We start from the raw sequence: 21,278 nt of genomic DNA on the forward strand, positions 1-21,278 counted from the left end.
TTAATTAAAGTAATCTCTAAGGGTTTGTGATTTAAATAATCTTCAACTTGAGACCTCCGTTTAATTAATCTCTAACTATACTTAATAGTTTAATTGATATCTTATTAACAATTTCATTATTATATAACTAGTTTATAAGATAAGAAATCAGTTTATTGCTAAACTTCAATCCAAGTTTAATTAAACTCCATGCTAATCATAGTTTAAATAAACTTTTAATCAAAACTTTAACTAAATTAAACTCTAACTAAAGAATTTATTTTAAACTCTGCTTAAACAGCTGTTAAACCTCACATTGAAAATCATTACCCACAAACTGTCATTCCTTCAATTTTCATTTTCTAACAATTTTGATTTTAATTTCGTACCACCACATTTTGCTGTTCAACGTGTTTGTAATTTTCTTTAAATACCCTGGCTAAAGTATTAGTGTTTTGAAAGAAACATGTTAACATTTATTTTATGATCAAAATAATGGCTTAAAACGTTGTAATTATTTGCAACTTGTTGCCAACTGCAAATATCTTTCGTTTTCAGTTTTTTTTATTTCAATCAACTTGTTTTTCAATCAATATTAAGTTTAAGCTCATCTTTACCCACTTTAAGTGATTTATGTGTTTCAAAATATATATATATATTTTTCAATCATTTTAAAGTTACACATGTGGTGAGATCGGATCATGTTGTGATGGCGATCATGATGAGTTATAGTGAGTTGGTTGGCTGGCTGGCTGGATGTTTGGTTGGTTGGTTGGATGACTGACTGGCCGAGCTCTCTAATGTTGAGTGACAAACATTGTTTTTAGGCACCTTAATCGATAATGACTTCATGTGGCATACACTTTTGATATTAGTGGTTATGATCCTCATGTAATTGTTTTTTTTTTCTTAAGTTTGAAGAGTAAAAGTGTTTGTAGTGGAAAAGTTTTATGTTAAAATTTTTGTTAGAGAGAATTTGATTTACAAAACAAAATGAAAGCTTTTGAAAAAAATGTCTAAAAAAAAAGCAGACATGCGGAGACCAGGCGAGGATCCAGCTCAGTTTTTTTAGGAGGAAATAAATTCAAATGGATGTTTCCTTATTTATATTAAAATACTCTGTTTTAGAAACTGAAACTTAGTAGCTTTTGAAGCAAAATTATTAGTTCTGTTAGGTTTAGCAACCCTGCAACAATGATTTATTTAACCACATTTAACTAAAAACACAACCCTGTAAGGGCGATCAGAGATGTAAACCTAAGCAGGGTTACATTAGTAGTAACAAAAAACCACAAATTGAAAATGGTATGCAAACCTATGTATGTATTTATGTAAATTTTATATAGATTTTCATTAGCATGTATAAGTTCTTTTAACTAGCATGCTATTTATAAATAGTTATAATTTAAAGTTGGCCACAATTTATCACTGTCTTCAATCTAATGACAACCACTCCTAAATATTTAGCTTCAACTTAATGGCCATTAAATGTAGATAATTAATAAATCATTAATTGTACCAGCCCTTTTACTACAAATTATTTAACGCCACTGAACTGAAAACACAACCCTGTCATTGCAAAATCCAGCCATGTAAACTTTAGCAGAGTTGCTTAAAATAGTAGCAAAAACCTGACAGACAGTTCTAAATATTACAATTTGTGTGAATTTGTTATAATTTTTCAGTTTTTGCAAACTTAATACTTTAAAACTTGATATAATCTCATTAGAAAATCTAAAAAATACTGCAATTTGTAGAAAAAATATTATCTTTTTAATCTTTAAATGGTTGTTCCAACTTTTTAGCATGTAAAAACTTTTAAACCTAGATTTTTACTATTTAAATAAAGTTGGCCACAATTTATCACAGTTTTCAATCGAATGACAGGCACTCCTAAATATTTAGTAACACTTTAGTTACCATTTAATGTATATAATTGACAACTCATGGTTTTTTCTCTGTATTTCTATTTACAAGATTATTTTGTAAATTAGAAGTATAAAAAACTGTTTTTAGCAGCTGTTTATTTAAAACAAATTACCGCTACCAAGTTGTGAACACAACCCTGTTAATGCAAAGGCAGAGATGTATGCAGAGCCAGAGTTGCAATAAGTAGTAGCAGACTGTTCTAAACATTATTCGTTTGAAAAGCCTATCGGAGCCATTATATATGCAAATGTCCGCCGCAGCTTCGCTGAGTGGCTCGCATGCGAAATGTCCAATTTTACATGACTCTGGCAAATTTGAGCGCTGCTGTGGTTTGTGGCTTATCCACATTGACTTGTGACTTAAAAAAATTGCCCAAGAATAAGTCTAAGGGGTTAAATCGCACGATTTCGATTTCAACTCCATGTGAGATGACCGTGCCCCATGTCCTGTTGAAACCATATCATTCAATTCAGGCCAAAAGAAGTTGGTAATCATTGAACTTTAGCACTCGCCATTGACTGTGATGTCCTGGCCAACAAATATGGACCAATGATGCCACAATACCAAAATCCACACCAAACAGTGACATTTTCGGGATGCATTGGATGCTCTTTGCTCTCATGAAAGACCCTTTATTTATTATTTTTTCTTTTTATTTCTGTTTACCCAACACAACCCTGTTATTGCTTAAACAGGGATGCATTAATTAGTAGTAAGAATCCAGTGTGCCGGATTATAAACACTGCTAAATTATATTTTAAAGAAAGATTTTTAGTTATTTTTAAAAATTTGCAAGTTTAATATAATAAAATTTAAAATAGTCTTAAACTAGAAAAATAAATTTGTTATCTTTCAAAATCTTTGAGATTTTTTATAGATTAAAACGAAACTAGCCACAATTTATCATTGTTTTCAAACCAATGACACACACAGACACTCCTAAATATTTAATATGTTTTTAATAACCATTTAATAAATATAATTGTTAATTTTATTGCTTTTTAAAAGATTTCTTTTATAAAACAAATGAAATTTATAAAAAAAAATAAAGACTTTTAAAACAACAGGTTTTTTTTTAGTTAAATATTCATAGCAATCATGTAAAGTTTTACATGATTGGTATGCTAAAAATTTGTACCAACAACCAAAGACTTGAGTTGGCTCTTTGTAAACAAAGACAAACAATTTAATTGTAAATGATTATTATTGTTCAAACGTTACAATTTTTTATGTTGATTTATGCAAATTTCTTATTGTTTTATTACTAGACGCCTAATAAATGTCACCAGATATTAATTGCTTTGTTAAAAATGCGGTTAATTATTGATTTATTTTTTTTTTCATTCAGTTTTTACATTTTACTTGGGGGGGGGCAATTAATGTTGTTCACCTTATGGTGTAGGGAGTAGGTTTTTGTATGGCTATAAATATAAATCGAAAGGTGTTAATCAAAATAATTTGAAACAAACTCAAAAAAATGTGAAGGTGACAAAAATTCCATATTCCGGAATGTTGTAGGGGGATATGGTCTTTCAATTCAATTTTATTAAGGCAAAGTGTTAATTATTAAAAAAAATAAACTAATAATTAGTAATAAACCTAAAGCCATTAATTTGAGATATCATAAAATAGAAGATTTCAAAATAAAACTATAAAAATCAGAAAACTATGTCAAGTTTGCTAGAAAAGTATTAAAAATGCGAAAAACAGTGATCGGCTCTCATACCCTTCAAGAGCATGATTTGTACACAACACGAATATCAACGAGGTTCATAAAATTATGAATTAGGAAGCAAAAATCATAATCAATATCTTGTCAGGTTGCAATGAAGAAATATATGTTTTTATATTCTATATTCTCTTTATGCCGACCACTGTTTTAAATCATTTAATACCCTATTGATGTGTTACAGAACTAATTTATTTGCATTCAATGGAAAAATTTCTCTATTCAATTACTTTATATTTCAAATAACAAAAAAAACCCTTTCAATTTCAAAACTATTTGCTGTTCAGGTACATAAATAAATTTCGAAATTAGGTTGTTTGTAAATTGTATTAAAAAAATTAAATAAATTTGATTTAAAGCCTACGCCATTAAAACCACAATAATAGTTAATTAAAATGGCATGTGTTTTAAACAAAAAAAATGAATAAATAAATAAAATACTACAAATTTAAACATAATCAAACAAAAAACATCTTCGCCACCATCAACAAATTGCCACTGCCACCAGCACTCACTCACTCAATCTAACTAACAATTGTTGTTAAACAGCAGCAAATAACGGCAACTAAACAAAATCAAAACCATCAGATTTAAAGTTTTACATTATTTTTATTTATAAACAAATACTACTACTTACAACACATAGTCATCGTAACATCCCAGTACACACAAAAAAAACACCTCAATTTCAAATAAAATAAAATAGAAACCGAAAGTTTTATTTTTATATTTTTTTGTTCAAAATCTAAACCATTGAAATCATGTTTACAACCTTTAGATTTAAAACTTGTGTCATATCTATTGAATCGTACCCGTCAGTCCGTCTTAAGTTTGTATTATGTTGTAGGTATGTTTTATGGTTTGTAGCCAGCCACAACGGAAGCTAAATTTAATGTTTTTGTATTTTGCGAAATTAATTGTAGGCACGACATTTGAAAATCTACTGAGACAATAGCCAACCATTCATAGCTACCACCAGCAGCCAACATTAATAACAACATTTACAACCGTTAAATGTTGGCAACCAACCCAAGGGTGTTGGATGCCATGTTATCAAACCAACCATCAAACTAACAACAATAGGCAACTACAAATCAAATTGTAAATATTTAGAACAAACAGGTTGGTGTTATACGTATGCTCAGGAAGGTTGGCAACGTTTAGGTCAAATTCAATTGTAATGCATTCAAATTTGATTTAATGTTGGTTTTTTTAACAACATGCTTTTTGATTTAAGTAGAATTAATGTAGGCATGTTGTATAATATAGAAGGTTGATCGTAGGTTGCTTGGGAAGTTGTTGATTCCAATAGTTGTGAAAATGTTTTTTATAGACAACTAAGCAAATGAGCATGAGACTGTTTTTTGGAATTTTATAAAAATTGTTTAAGAAAATCCAAAAATTTGTTTGATCTTTGAAAGGAATTTGAATGATATTTAATAGAGGAAAGCAGCTCCTAGCTCATAACAAATAAGATATGAAAGAAAAACCAGAAATATCTGGGTCTTTATAGGCATGTAATGAATGATAAACTCTTCTGGAACCCATATTTCTTTCAAAGAATGGAACTGCTATATAAAGACTTCTGTAGAAGTTGAACTAATTATAAACAGAGTAAACAGATGCGTTGTGATGACCAAAGGTATAGCCAATCGAATGATTCGATTTGATTCGAAGATTTTTTCGGTTATAGCTAAAGAAAGTCAGTTAAGATAGAAGAATTACGATTGAAATATACGAATTTTTGTCACCCCAACTTAAATTTGTCAGTCACAACAGAAAAATTCTGTCATTGGCTACCGAGAAAGCTCATTAATATGATTTGGTCTTACATTGGAAATTTGAATGTAATTTAGACATTTATTAAATCAGCGGAAGGCTTTATATAAACTTCTCTTTCCACTGGCATTTTGAAGATAATACAATCCATTATTAAGTCAGCGGACAGGCTGGATATGAAAAAACTCAAACGCTTGATTCACACATTTGATACCATGAAACAAATGTTCCTGTTTTTGAAGCCAAGCTAATTTTACATTTAGATGGCTGCCCTTTTAACCCAAAATATTTGAAGATTCTTAGAATTGAGGTCATTTGTTACTGTCATTTCAACCCAATAAAGACAACAACACTAATAATAAGATATTGACATGAAATCTCTACTATAAGAATCCAAGAAGTTAACTTCGGAACTTCTGGCATGTCGATATAAATTGTCACTTATTTTGGAGAACATTCTGTTAACATTATTAGAATAAAACAGTTATTTCTGTTCCAAGATCATCTTAAAGTTGAAAGCTTTAGTGAAAGGATATACTCCAAAATAACTCCCTTGGAGATTGCTTAGGATTGCTGCCTTACACAGAAATCACCAAGTATCAACAATGATTCAGCCTATACGAATAATATTCGCTAAAACTTGTTAGAATAAAGCAGTTATTTCTAATCCAAGATAATCCTAAGGTATGAAGCTTTATTGAAGGGATCTTCTCCGAACTAACTCACTTTGGGATTGCTGCCATACACAGAAAACAGTTTCAAATGATTCAGCCTTACTGAGCAAATTTTGTAGTTGTATTGAGATGTATCAGATACCAACGTTAGATGGCTTTGCAAGAGGAGATTTGCTGTCCTTCGGTATAACGCTATCTCGGTATTCATTCTTCTCCTTCGATATTCGACTCTCATTATTTCACAAACTATCCCAAAGCAACGTATTCCAAGTGGAGATTTACGCTAGCTTGACTTCGTTACGAATAGAATCTGGGCATGAGACCGAGATTTTTCTAAGTAATTCCAAGAACCCTCGGAATCTGGATACCAACCAGAGACGATTACTATTATTTTGGGATAATGCTATATCACTCTTCAATGTTCGGAAATTTTTCATAACGATCTTGGACTCTCCGCATCTCTCTGATTAGCATGTATGTATACCAATCAGAGATTGGTGAATTCGAAGTGGAAGCTAAGATGTCTTCCTTGATACATGGAATTGCCAGAAGAAAACTGATCGATTTTTAACAGAAATTAAATACAGGATAATAGCTACGTTCATTTGGTTGTTTATCGGAGAGTTCCATGAGATTACACTACAAGTAATAGAACACAGCTTGTTTACGATTACCCATTATAGGATATTCAACCTTTTATGGTCCTTCGCTGGGCTTAGAAGAAACAAGGCTCTTTTTGCTCGGTATTTGATTGACTTTTCATAAGTACGATTTGATTGAGAGTATGGAAATCCAGTGTAGCAATTATAGTAGAAGTGGTTTGGGTGAGTAGCAAGAAGAATACGAAAAAAAACCTCTGTCTGACTTCACTGATATATAGGAAAGCAAACGATGTATGGTTTGGAATGCGGAATCATTGACATCCAATTTGGTAGGATTGGATGTTTGATAAGGTTTGATTGACTTTGATAAGGATGTGAGATCTCCACAGCTTTAAGGGTATCAAAATAAGCCTAAAGTCATTCGAATAAACTCGGGAGAGACCCACTTAAGCTAGCCTCCAAGAAAGGTTGGTTTATTGCCTCCAACGTTCAAGAGTATCTAGCAATGATGGGTTTTCGTGGTGCTTTTTTTTTAACTGTCCATGGATATTCTCTCTCTAACTTAGATCTGTTTCCCTATTATGAATACAATACTTGTTGCTAAGTGATCGTGATTATTGGAGACATGAATTTTTCACAAATTTTAAAAACAATTTTGTTGAAACGTCAGAATCTGGACTGTTTCAAAGATTAGAGTTATCAGGGGTACTGAATGGTTCCTGGAAAACCAATGAGATTCAAAACTAAAGTATGATTAGTGATCTTTGGAGGGTTGAACCTCCAAGAACAGCTTCGGAAGGAGTGAATTATTTTTATCAATCAAACATTAACAGTTATAATTTAAAAATCAAGTTTATTTGAAAATTCAAGGACCCCAATATTAAACGTTTTAAAAAAACAAAGTGCAATGAAAACGTTGCGTTCTCACAAAACAAATTATACCGTTTTTCTGTCATTTCAGCCTAAAAAATTAGCAAAAGTTTCAAACTTTAGGGTTTACCTTAATGATTACAAAAACCTCAATGAGGATTTCCCTTTTAGCAAAAAATTCAAAAAAGAAATACATTAATTATTTATGTGTCACTTTGTTAGTTGTACAACAATTTATATTAATTTTGCTGGTTTGCAGCAGGAAAATAAACACTTTGTCCAGCAGACTGACCACCACATGTTTTCCAATTGTTTGTTAACGGAAAATTCATTAACTTTAAAATCTGTTTGGCTGTCGCTATGGTGCGACTGTATGCCTAAGTTTATAATGTCGATTTTTAGTGAAAGTACTATTTTCTTGCATTTTCTTGCTGTGGCATTAACATCACATGTTGATGATGATGATGATGGTTGGTTTGCAAAGTTGCAACATTGAACAGATGCCACCATAAATAATAATACCAATAAAAATGTGTACAATTAACCAAACATCATACAATGATTTGGACGCATGTTATTTTCACATTATTCAGATGACAATCAAAATCATTTAAACGATTAGTTAACAAATTAGTTTTTCTTTTTTTTTTGTAAAATTTTTCAAATATGAATTTTCATTGGAAAATTATGGCGATTTATTTAGCTTTTAACAAATATTTGTTATATATTTTTAATGCAATTTTTTTGGCTGGTTTTTTTTACTTCATTAGCATTTTATTGTATTTTATAATAAGCTGAAAACATGCGATGCGGTTTATTTGTTAATATATATAAACCAAAAAGAGCTGCCAATTTATGATACATTTTATTATAAATAAACATGTTATGTATTAAATTTGTTTAATTAAATAAACATAAGTTTTGAGTAAATTATCGATTTAGCCAAGCAAAACTGATAAAATATTTAAACATGATGAAAATCGATGAAAACATGCAAAGGTTTGTAATGGAATTTTCACTATTTAAAGAAATATTGATATAATTTAATGTTTGAAAATCGATTCCAAAAACTGAGAAATTAAAACCAGGAATTAAAAGGAAATATTTTATTGGTTTAACAAATTCCCCAGTCCATACTAAATTTAAACGCTTTACTTTTTAGGTATTCAAAAATAAACATTAATAGTTAATTTAAAGCATATTTATGTACTTCCAACTATAAACAAGGGGTTAATTGCCTCAAAGCACGCGCACCTAATGAACAGGCAACAAAGTTAACTGCAACATACGGCTTGAATATGCAACACTATCAAACAAACACAATCTTATTAAGCAAAAAGTTATAAATTTAGCAACAATAGCAAAACAACACCTTTCGAAAATTACAATAGGAAAAAAACTTAACAAAATTAACATGTGTTTCTTAAAAACCATAGATTTGGCAATATTTAATGATAAATTTGTTAAAACCAAAAAAAAAAAAATTCGAAATTAAATTTTTTAGTTCCATTTAAAAACAAAATAAATTATTACGATTATAATATAATTTTCTTGTTTTCTTTAAACTCTTACAGACTTTACAGTCGTGTCCTATTAGCAGCTGTACTAATGAACCTGATACTTTGAGTGCGAACAACGATTCGCTGCAGACCACACCGGATAGTACGCTACAGAAATCAACCAGCCTGCAACAGCAGACGCAACAATTACAGCAGCAGCAAATAAACCACATAACCAACCTTCATACCACAACAACTAATATCAACAACAACAACGATTCACATCATCACTCTCACAATCATAATCATAACCACACTCTCCACAATAATACCAATACGAATAGTGCTACCAGCGATACTTCGTCTACATCCTTTCACCAGCGTTTTGACTTTAGTCAATTAAAAGCTCGTCTACCGGAACTCAATTGTCTGCACAGTTTACAACGCTACTGGCAACAGCATAATAACGGCGCCAGTGATCCTAACGATCCAGCATCGTTGCAACCAAAAGATGATAATGTTGGTGGCGTTTCAAATTCCTTTTATGCCAATAATATTTTAGGTTACACATTCGGCTATCAGTTTAGTGGCAAAGACAACACTACAGACAATAACAGTAAAAGCGAACAGATACGAGAAACTCCCTTGCAAAAGTTCTACAGACATCAGCAGCAAAAGAAAATGCCGGCGTTTAGAGGCAGACGCGGTTGGTGTGGGTGTTTTCAGGTGAGTTTTGGAAGTGAATTTTAATTTAATGATATTAAATCATATTAACAAGTGTCTAATCATCATGAGACTAGTCAGTCATCTTGGGCTAATGTAAGATTGTTTGTTGTCTAGTCTGTGTTGTTTAATCATCACTTGGGAATATTACAATGTAATTAATTCTTAATAGTATTAACCTTGGCCGTAACTTTTAAAAACTAATAGAGTAGCCAGAGCAGAACAACATTGAACATTAGAACAAATAGAAAATGCAAAAATCTATAGCAATAGCATCATAAACAAGACTTAAGTACAGCTATGTTTTGAACAACTTCCCTACAATTACGCCCTCTAACAAGATAGAACTCTATATGATTCAAGAACCCGACCTGCTCCTAAACATTCCTTGAATGTAAAAATTCATGAAAGTTTGTTAAACTCTTGATAGCCATTAAGAATTTCGAAGAAGTTATAATCCAAGCAGGACTTGATTTAAACCTTTTCATCTAATTTGTTGACCCTTTCAAACGAAACAATGATGCAGTGTAGTCAGTCACCTTCCGTACCCAGTGGAGAAATATTCAAAGCTGCGAAAATGTAGAGTTTAAATAACCTCTGATCACAATTTTTATTAGAAAACAAAGGTTCTACAGATCCGGGAACCCAATTTCATGGTGACGCAACAGTTCCTTCTGAGATTTCATTGGAGGGGTCTTCCAAATTTCAACATCATACAGTTGAACTCATGTATATGAACTATATAAACATACAGAGGTATATGGAGGATCCATTGTATCGCAGCGCGTAACAATTTCTTCCGGGATGTCATGAGAGGAGTCTGGCTAACTTCAACATCACAGAGATGATTCTGTAGCGTAAAACAAGAGCCATTTTGACACAACTGAGATCATGATGGAGCAACATAAGTTTTAAGCAATTGCCCCATTTTCTATAGCAGAAGGATAAGAAGTACACTTCCACTCGGAGACCCATAGGATCCAATGTGATACCCGTTAGAAATATAGCAAGGTGTGAACTAGAACTAATGAAGAGAAGTAGTGAAAGTTCATCATGGAATCTTTCTCCTAGCCATTTTTGCCTGAGACCCTGTAATCTAGGACAGTTACACAGAATATGTTCCACTGTCTCTAGTTCCTTGCACATCCTAAAGAAGTCGTGTGCTCCCATATCCCATTTACCAATGAAGGCTCTGATTGAGCAGTGATCGGTTTATCTTTCCTACTAAAGACCTGAGACATTTCCTACTCAAACCAATTAGTACTCAGGTTGCCTTTGCATCCAACTTTGGTCAATTAGCTTTGGACAGCCTGCAATCCGTCCTACTATACCAGGATTGCTTCGTAGAGTCCCGGAATCTTTCGAAGATCAACCTATAGTAGTGGCATATTGGAGGTTTATCTTTATCAGGTCTTTAGTAGGTTATCTTTCCTACTAAAGACCTGAGACATTTCCTATCCAAACCAATTAGTATTCAGGTTTCCTTTGCATCCAACTTTGGTCAAATAGCTTTGAACACCCTGCAATCCGTCCTACTATACCAGGATTGGTTCATAGAGTCCCGGAATATTTCGAAGATCAACCTATAGTAGTGGCATATTGGAGGTTTAACCTGCCAGTCCCTCTTAATATAGTCCAGATCATCTGCTATCTCATTTCCCTGTATGTTAGTTTATTTGGATAAAGCGCATTATTATCTTGACCTTTATGGACACAGACTTGACAACAGTATTTGGTTTCCATTAAATAGGAAAAGCAAGATAACTTGTTCCAACTTTTGCTATAAATTAAAGTAAGAAATCGATTCCTTTGAGTTTAGTATGCCCACCTCTGCTTTGATGATTTGACAAACAATTTTTCTTAACTTTTTTTTATTTAAGATGACTGTCTATTTTAAATAAGTTTTTAGCTGGCGTCATTTAAAGAAATGCGACGCTAACAACACAAACAAGGTTGAAGAATAATGATGATATTATAAGATTTAATATGGATTTAATTAAAATGTAAATTGAAAAAACAGTTTCCCTAAGAGAATGCTAAATGTAAAATATATGTATGTAGATTCTTCTTTCGACATTTTAAATGGGAAGAATATGACTGACCATGACCAGTTCTATAATATTGTAGAAATTAAGGCCTAGTTTGGACTTAATGTAATCAAAGTCTCCCAAAACTATTTTAAATCTATGATATTTTTTATTCTTCTATCATAATTTGTTGCTTGTCAAACAAGAAATTCAAACATGCCTCTTTTAGTATCAACATTTAAACAAAATATTTTAATTTGTTTTTAAGTAGATTTTCCAAAAATAGCATTTAATGTAACATGTAGCTCATGTAATAAAATGCAATCATTAATCCCTTGTGAACCATTAAAATTGTGAGAAGTTATTTTAAATTTGGACTAAATTAAGAAGCCTACTGAGAATACAAAATGATCTCTTTCGAACCGTATTAGCCAGTAGACCCCTGGAACTTAATAGTAATGAAGTTGGCTGCAAGTTGTAGAACTTCAAGATTTATCAAATTTAAGGGGAAGACTTCAGCAGACAAACTAATGTTTCTGGGTTAATAACACACAAAATGGAGCAATGAAGTTAGCAGCAAATCAAGACTTTCACCTTTAAAATTGAAGACCCAGCTAGGGAAAAGGGTTATCAAATCGGAATCGAATATACTAAGGTGGGTTGCGAATAATTTTCAGTGAGGATGTTAAGCTAAAACTTCAGAGATCTGGGAAGGTTAGGTTAGATAGCAAAGTGAAGACAGGAAAGAAGAGCAGCTTGAAACCAGGCAATAGGTCCCTTTGTGTCACCTGAAAGTAAAAAATAGAAAGAAGAGAAGGGGACAGTCATATGTAATGAAGAGTTAGAAAAGTGAAGAGAAAGAAGTTCCGAGAAAGAGAAAGAGAGGAGAGGAGAATATTGACAAATATTAGGCCTCTCCGTGAAGATTCCCGATCTGGCTTGATTAGCCAATTCCTGATAAAGGCCTTAAGGCACTCTAGCTTCATGTCCGAGAGCTCAGACATACTATTTAAGGAACGATGTCGCAGAAACCGTAAGCGTAGATCTCCTAATGCCAGACAATGACAAAGAAGATGGAAAATGGTCTCATCCTCCTCTTCATTATGACAACTTCTATAGAAGTCGTTATAGGTCAAGGCATATAGAAATGAAAAGAGAAGGGGACAGTCAGATGTGATGAAGAGTTAGAAAAGTGATGAGAAAGAAGGTCCGAGAAAGAGAGGAGAAGAGTATTTTATTAAGCAACAGTCAATTGGCGGATATTAGGTCTCTCCGTGGAGATTCCCGTGTCGGGCCTGTTTAGCCAATTGCTATTCATGATAAAGGCCTTAATGTACTCTAGCTTCATGTCCGAGAGCTCAGAAATACTATTTAAGGAACGATGTCCCAGAAACCTTAAGCGTAGATCTCCTAATGCCGGACAATGGCAAAGAAGATGATAAATCATGTTGACAGCTTCTACAGAAATCGTTATAGGACAAGCCAAGTCTCCTCGCATAAATGCCAAAGAGAGATCTGGGAAATAGATGAGGAATTCAAATCCAATGGTTCCTTGAATTTGAATCTTTGCTCTGATTCCATGTATATTTGGACACTTGCAGTTATAGATTTCCATACGACATTTAAAGAGTTAATATTAATACTTGTTTCTAGGCAAAACAACTCTTCATATTATCATGTTGAAGCCATCAACAAAATAGGTTGTATTAGAAATTCACATTATAAACATATTTATAGATAGATAAACTATTTTGTATACAATATAAAAAAAATACTTTCAAAGTTGTTTTATTTGTAGCCTTTGGTAATTTATCGATTTATTGCTGCATTAAGTGAAACATTCATTCGTTAAGGAAAAACAAAAGAAAAACCTTACTTGGCACTAGGTGCATAATGAAACCAAAACGCCAGTCAAACAACAACCTCTTTGGAGTAAAACTAAAACTTTGTTCAACTTTTTTTAACAATCACTTTAAGTCGATTATTAATGGAGTTATTTTTTGTTGCTGGTCTATCTACATTTTGCAAATAATTAATTGGTTATGCACTATTAACAGTGAATTAATTTTAAAATGATACTCATACGATTATGAATATGAATATTGCAAAACTTTGACTTAAAAATAAAATTAAAACAAAATAAAATTATAATTTTTGCAGGATGACGAACCGCCTGAAATTTGTGTGGTTGAAGGAGCTTTCACCCTACAAACTCTAACACCCACACAGCCCATGCCCTCGGTAGATGAATTGGATACAAAGTTTGCCGAATTGGTGGAAGAATTGGATTTGACAGCACCCAACAAAGAGGCTATGCTAAGTTTACCACCCCAAAAGAAATGGCAAATATATTGTTCGCGTAAATCACCCTTGGACACCATAGATGGTGGTCCATCGAGTAATATAAGCCAACCGCCTACAGCCGAACATTATGTGGAACGTCTTAAGGACTTGGCCATGCATATATCTGTCAGTCCGGAAGATTCTCCGTGTCATGAATACAATGTACGCATCGAAAGCCATACACATTTCCTCGATGCTTTGAAAACCGCTCTAAGAACATCGACCCACAGTTTCGTCCTAAGATTTGTGGAATTTGAGGGTTTGCCAGCTCTCCTCAACCTATTGCAAAAAATGGATATACGCGTAGCGAATAGTCCATTCCATACTAGTCTAATTGGTTGCATTAAAGCTTTAATGAATAATTCGGTAAGTTTTTAATTAATTCAATTAAAAATCTATATTAATTTGTGTAAATTTTTAATTAAAGACTGGACGAGCTCATGTTTTGGCTCATCCCACCTCGATTGATACCATAGCCCGCTCTTTGGCGGCCGATAATATTAAAACTAAAGTGGCTGCTTTGGAAATCTTGGGTGCAGTTTGTTTGGTGCCTGGTGGCCATCGTAAAGTTTTACAGGCCATGCTAAATTTCCAAGAATTTGCCGCCGAAAGGACTAGATTCCAAAGCATTATTAATGATTTGGATCGCTCCACAGGAGCCTACAGAGATGATGTTAATTTGAAGACGGCGATTATGTCTTTCATTAATGCTGTGTTAAATTATGGCCCCGGCCAAGAGAATCTGGAGTTTAGGCTGCATTTGCGTTACGAATTCCTAATGATGGGCATACAACCCATCATAGACAAGTTGAGGAAGCATGAAAATGAAACTCTAGACAGACATTTGGTAGGTTAAACTCTTTATTTTAATAAATATTACAACTTCTTTAATTATAATATGAACATTCATTCAGGACTTCTTTGAAATGGTAAGAGCGGAGGATGAAAAAGAACTGGCTCGCAAATTTGAACATGAGCATGTGGATACAAAGAGTGCCAGCGCCATGTTTGAGTTGCTAAGACGAAAACTGAGTCATTCACCCGCCTATCCTCATATGTTGTCTCTATTCCAACACATGCTGTTGCTGCCTTGTAAGTTTCTTTTCCACTATTGTTAGATTTAAACGAAATTCATGTTTTTCACTTTCTATAGACACTGGCCATTGTACCCAGCATTGGTTGCTGTTTGACCGTGTGGTCCAACAAATCGTTTTACAAACCGAGGGCAGACCTCGCAGTGATATTGATACTGACGATCCTAATAAGGAGAAAACCGCTATTTCCCCTGTACATGATCCCGATGTATCGCCTTTGGAAATCAATGTTTCCAAATTGGTACATCTTTTAGTCAAAGAAGAAGAGCTTACCCAGGCCCGCAAGCGAGCCGATGAATTGGAGAAGGAAAATTTCGACATACAATCACGTTTAGCCAAAAAAGAACAAGAACTAGACTTGCGCATGCAGGAAAAGGAAGATTTGGAGACAGGTCTGGCGCGCATGCGTGAACGTTTGGAAAAGGAATCCGCCAATCATTCACAAGCAGTACAAAGAGCCCAAACTGCAGAAATGAAATTGGAAGATTTACAACACAAACTAATGACAGAACAGCAGGAGAGGGCACGTTTAGAAAGATTAGTTACCGAGGGTAGTATACCCGATGACCAAAAGGTGGCTGGCTTGACGGGCTGTAATGGAGCTGTTTCACCTCCACCACCACCGCCACCCATGAAAGTTATACCACCTCCTCCACCACCAATGATGGCTGCCCCACCACCACCGCCACCTTGTCCAGGACCACCTCCACCACCCACTATGACTCAAGCCATGGGTAAGTTTACAAATAGTTTTATAATTGTTTAACGTCTTTTTTAATTAATTTATTCTAATTGTGTAGCTCCACCAGCTCCTAAACCCGAAGTAGCCAAGAAAAATGTGCCACAGCCTACGAATCCCTTAAAGAGTTTCAATTGGTCCAAGCTCCCCGATGCCAAAGTTCAAGGTACTGTTTGGAGTGAGTTAGACGAATCCAAATGGTATAACAATATCGAGTTGGAATCTATAGATAAGCTATTTTCCGCCTATCAAAAGAATGGAGTTCAAGTAAGTATTGGTTGCAAATGAAAACTATGTTTAGCAACATTTAAGGACATGTTTAGCAACATCTTTATAATCTTCAACCTGCGACCTATATAAAGCATGTCCGTTTTTCACCAAAAAATTTTTAACTCGAATTTTTTTCCAAAAAAATTTGTCCATCCAAAAATTTTTTTTTCAACCTAAATTGTTTTCAATCTTTATCTTAAAGTATACTCAGGGGAAGGGTATATAAATTTTGGTCGATTAAAGCTATCAGACTTGTTGGAAATATGGTTAAAATACTAAAATATTCTCTTCTTTCAAACTTTAGCAAGTCACAGATGGCTCCATAGAGGATCTGCGCATGATGGGCAGTAAGCCACGCAATAAAGTTCTCTCAGTTATTGATGGTAGACGTGCTCAAAATTGTACAATTCTATTGAGTAAATTGAAAATGACTGATGAAGAAATCTCCAAGTAAGTTAAATTATAGATTTATCTTTTTTTTTATACAAAATTTATTATTAAATGTTTTCCTTAATACAGAGCCATATTATCTATGGATTCAAATGAACAATTAGCTTTGGATATGGTTGAGCAATTGTTGAAATTTACACCATCCGCCGAAGAAAGAGCTTTATTGGATGAGCACAGTGAGGATATTGAATCGTTGGCTAGAGCCGATCGTTTCTTATACGAAATTTCAAAGTAAGTTCAATATTTTTTTTTGAAAGGAGACAAACTTTCTAAGGATTTGTATTTGTTTTTCTAGGATTCCTCATTACGAACAAAGATTGAAGAGTTTACATTACAAGAAACGTTTCATGATAACGGTTAATGATTTAATACCACGCATAACCAGTGTAATGGAAGCCTCCAGAGAAGTAGCACGCTCCAGACGTTTACGGAAACTATTGGAACTTGTATTAGCTTTAGGTAAGTTTCCTTTCATATCGAAGTAATGGGATTAAACCGGCTAATTCGATTCAAATTGAAAATATTTTGGAATTCAAACAAACATTTTCAGTTTCCGTGACTCTCCAACGAACATTTTTTTATTTGGAATTGGAAATTTTATAACTTCTTTTGTTTTCTTTTTTCTTAAAGGAAACTACATGAATCGTGGAGCTCGTGGCAATGCTTCTGGCTTCCGTTTGGCTTCTTTGAATCGTCTGGGTGATACTAAATCCAGTGCCGCCAAGGGCACCACACTCTTGCACTTCTTAGTTCAAGTTATAGATAAGAAATTCAAAGATTTACTCAAACTCGAAGAAGATATACCCCATGTCAGAGAGGCCTCTAAGGTATCGTTGGGTGAAATGGACAAAGATATACAAATGTTGCGCACCGGTTTGGCCGATGTGGCCAGAGAAATTGAATTCCATCGTTCTTCGGGTCCAGCCCAACAGGGTGATCGTTTCTTGCCCGTTATGCGGGAATTCCATGCCCAAGCCTCTGTTAGATTTGCAGAATTGGAAGATAAATTCCAAGACATGAAGACCAGATTTGATAGAGCTGTTAGATTGTTTGGCGAAGATGGTGCGGTATTGCAGCCCGATGAGTTCTTTGGTATTTTCGATACTTTCCTAACAACATTTGGCGAAGCCAAACAGGACAATGAGAATTTAAGGAAAAGGCAAGAGGAGGAAGAGAAACGGGCCAAACAAGAGGCCGAATTAAAGAAACGCACAATAGAGCGCAAGAGCAAGGAGGGTCTTATGTCCTCAGTGGCCCGTAACTTGGGTTTGAAGTCATCCAATGGTCCCGGCAGTCCCGTCAAGGGTGACAACAAGGGAGAGTTTGATGATTTAATATCGGCTTTAAGGACGGGTGATGTTTTTGGCGAAGATATGGCCAAATTTAAAAGATCACGCAAGACCAGACTTAGCAATGGCAGTACTTCTCCTCCCCGCCATGGTCTGCACAGAGAAGAAAGTCGAGAACGTACCGTCAGAAGACAATAGATTAAAGAAGAGTCTTAATAAGAATCTCGTTAATATTACGAAGAAAATTTAACTGATGTTTGCCATCTTTGTATTTATTGATTTTTTTTAATGGTTTTTTGTTTAATTTTTAATTGTTAAATTCCATAGAGATTGTAAAAAACCCCCCCTAAATTATATTATTGTAATTATTACATATTTTTAAAACATGAAAATAACTCTATTTAATTAAGTATCTTCGAGCAAGAGAAAATGTTCTTTTTTTATAACAAATGAAAGCATTAAACCAAAATTATTTAAAAATCTATATTGTATGTATTTAACACTTAATGAAAAACAAAAAAAAACCCACAAACACACACACTTTTGTATTAAAACCATTTATTAAATTAGTTTTTTATTATATTTAAAGAAAAGAAATTAAAGAAAATGTTTTGAATTTTGCTGTTTTTGTTTGAGAAAAAGTTTATGTAGGAAAAAAAATAAAGACTAATACAGCAGACAAATATTTATATTATAAATTAATTAAAAGAGAAAAATACAAATTTAAAAGAAGAAGAAATTGTATATGTAAAGTTAAGCATATGAATTATTAGAAATTACTTTATAAATTAATAAAAATAAAACTGAAAACCCCTATACTAAAACACGAAGAGTTTCATTTAAGATTTCGAGCAATTTTCATATTGTTTAATCAATTTCCTATAAAGTTTGGCCACCTTTTTGTGCTGTTGGCACAAAACGCCACCACCTCTTTGCAGCTGATGCTGTTGGCGATTTATATCGCCCACACAAATCCAGTTAGAGGTGGAACGAAAACGCCAGCGCCAGAATTTCAAGCCTACACTTTGTGAAACCGCCCATTTGGAATGATCATGGGTGGTATTGAAATCTATTTTTAAATCATTTAATTCAATAGCTTGTATATTGTAGACTTTGTCATTGAGCGAGCAGTTGGAATTGAAATTACCAGCACCATTACGCCAGGTTTCCACTAATAGATTAGTATCCAAAGTGGGAGCCACAAAATCTTCATACAATTCCTTATTAAATTGAGAGGTTTTGGCAAAAGATTTAAATATAGAACCCTGTAAAGTCTTCAAGTCCAAAATATTATTAAACGGTTCTGTACGGATCCATTGTTTTTGTATGGCTTGTTCCAAATGAGGAAATTTATCGCTTAAAGTCACAGGCACTCGATCATAATAAATATTTGGTTCATTGAACAGCAATTGTTCACCGATTTTCTCCATTTCCGTTGAATTTAATGTAATGCACAGAAAACTTTGTCCATAATGAGCAGCCGTCGAGGGATATTCATATCGTGGAATGGAAGGAAATTTAGGTACAGAATGTACCAGCCAAATGCCTGTAAGACCATCAGTAGCTATAACACCTTTAGTATGGCCTCCCGAGGCAATCACCTGGCCATTGGGAAATTCATCATTATAGGCCAGCATTAAAACCAGGGGATTGGCATTTAAGGGTTCCAAGGTTAAAGCTGGCATAGACGATGTTTCAGTTATTTTATGCTGGGATAAAGTCCATTCCTCATAAGACGCATTAGTTAAATACATATAACTCAAGCCAGACTTATCAAACTCAACAGTTTTATCACTTGAATAATGGGCAGGCAGTTTGTAAAGATAAAACCTAAAACACAATTTCATTGAAAACTAATTTTGTTAACAGAATTTTTCAAATAAATAATAATCACCAGTCTACATTTTCTCCTTTATCATTTTTGCAAGAAACCTTTATCTCCTTGGCTTTAATCAAACTCAACAAATTACAAATTAAAATTATCAGTATTAAATTTTGTATTAGTTTTGAAATCATTTTTTTAAGACTAAAATATGATGCTGCTTAAAGAACTTTTAAACACAAACTGAGTTTTAAACTAACAAAGCAAATTAATAAAGAGAAATGTGAGAACTCTTATACACACACTCGTAAAGTAATGAACTAGTAAACTAAATACTACAGCAAGGGTTTGGATATCAGTTTAACGATCGCCAGGCAAAAAACAAACAATAAACAAAAAGAACCCCTAAACTGATTCATAACAAAATAAAGGGTGTTTTTTATTTATGACTAGAAAATAAACAAAAATGTAATATTTTGCATTTCTATTTATTTTTGGAAACTAAATGAATCGTAGAGCTCCTGGTAATGCTTCTGGCTTCCGTTTGGCTTCTTTGAATCGTTTGGGTGATACTAAATCCAGATAAGAAATTCAAAGAGTTACTTAAACTCGAGATATACCCCATGTCAGAGAAGCCTTTAAGGTATCATTAGGTGAAATGGACAAAGATACACAAATGTTGCGCACCGGTTAAGCCGATGTGGCCAGAGAAATAGAATTATATCGTTCTTCGGGTCCAGCCAAACAGGGTGATCGTTTCGTACCCGTTATGAGGGAATTCCATGCCCAAGCCTCTGTTAAATTTGCAAAACGTTTGCAAATTGTTCAAATTTATTTTGAAAATCAGCAATAAACAGAATTGCCGTATTTGGAGCGATGATAATCCTCAAGCCATTGTCGAAACACCATTAAATCCAGAAAAACTCAATGTTTGGAGAGCAGTCATTTTTCTGACCATCGTTATCTGTGGACCAATGATTCCACGGGTCCACAAATAACGATGTTCAGAACGTATGACTGCTCAAACAGTATTCAGTGTGTACATTTGTGAAATTATGGTCCGAAATTTTAGCCAGCTAGCTCCTTTCGCTTGGGTCCTATCGCATTTACAACACACGGACTTTTTGGTTCCACGACCAACTTTTTTTTTTTGATGGTCGATATGAAAACCTATTTCTTTTTCAGTTAAAATTTCTCGGCCTCTATAAAAAAATACCCTTTAGTTGTTGCATCCTTAGTTGTTGTTGTATATTATTTTTGTTAGATTTATTGAGAACAAAAAGGGATTGCTGGAATATAGTTTTACATCATGTAATTTGTTCACCAACATTTTATTATATAGACACATTTTTGCTATGAAAATAAAAAACCAAATTTCTATTCATAAAATTTTTGAAATAAACAAAAACTAGCCCAGAAAAACCATTTAATAGTGAAAAGATATAAAATTTCAACCAAAA

General features: G+C 33.5%; 2 protein-coding genes across 3 annotated transcripts in view; one reads left to right on the plus strand and one right to left on the minus strand.

Moving 5' to 3' along the window:
* The window catches only part of DAAM (disheveled-associated activator of morphogenesis-like protein), a 69,106-nt gene extending 50,286 nt beyond the window's left edge, over positions 1 to 18,820 (plus strand). For both annotated transcript variants that reach the window (XM_065509992.1, XM_065509993.1), the window contains exons 2-11: positions 9,137 to 9,787; positions 13,972 to 14,520; positions 14,582 to 15,001; positions 15,069 to 15,246; positions 15,308 to 15,982; positions 16,049 to 16,254; positions 16,562 to 16,707; positions 16,777 to 16,938; positions 17,003 to 17,166; positions 17,338 to 18,820. In XM_065509992.1, coding sequence (XP_065366064.1) covers positions 9,137 to 9,787; positions 13,972 to 14,520; positions 14,582 to 15,001; positions 15,069 to 15,246; positions 15,308 to 15,982; positions 16,049 to 16,254; positions 16,562 to 16,707; positions 16,777 to 16,938; positions 17,003 to 17,166; positions 17,338 to 18,194 — 4,008 coding nt within the window. In that variant the 3' untranslated portion in view covers positions 18,195 to 18,820. The remainder of the gene's footprint in view (positions 1 to 9,136; positions 9,788 to 13,971; positions 14,521 to 14,581; positions 15,002 to 15,068; positions 15,247 to 15,307; positions 15,983 to 16,048; positions 16,255 to 16,561; positions 16,708 to 16,776; positions 16,939 to 17,002; positions 17,167 to 17,337) is intronic.
* Positions 18,538 to 20,009, minus strand: DNaseII (deoxyribonuclease II). The gene is made up of 2 exons (XM_065509994.1): positions 19,891 to 20,009; positions 18,538 to 19,826 (listed from the first exon to the last, which is right to left on the minus strand). Exon 2 carries the CDS (start codon positions 19,748 to 19,750, stop codon positions 18,836 to 18,838), a length of 915 nt encoding a protein of 304 aa, XP_065366066.1. The 5' UTR covers positions 19,751 to 19,826; positions 19,891 to 20,009; the 3' UTR covers positions 18,538 to 18,835.
* Positions 20,010 to 21,278: the final 1,269 nt, after the last annotated feature.

This window comes from Calliphora vicina, chromosome 4 (genome assembly GCF_958450345.1).
Source record: "Calliphora vicina chromosome 4, idCalVici1.1, whole genome shotgun sequence".
Taxonomy (NCBI): domain Eukaryota; kingdom Metazoa; phylum Arthropoda; class Insecta; order Diptera; family Calliphoridae; genus Calliphora; species Calliphora vicina.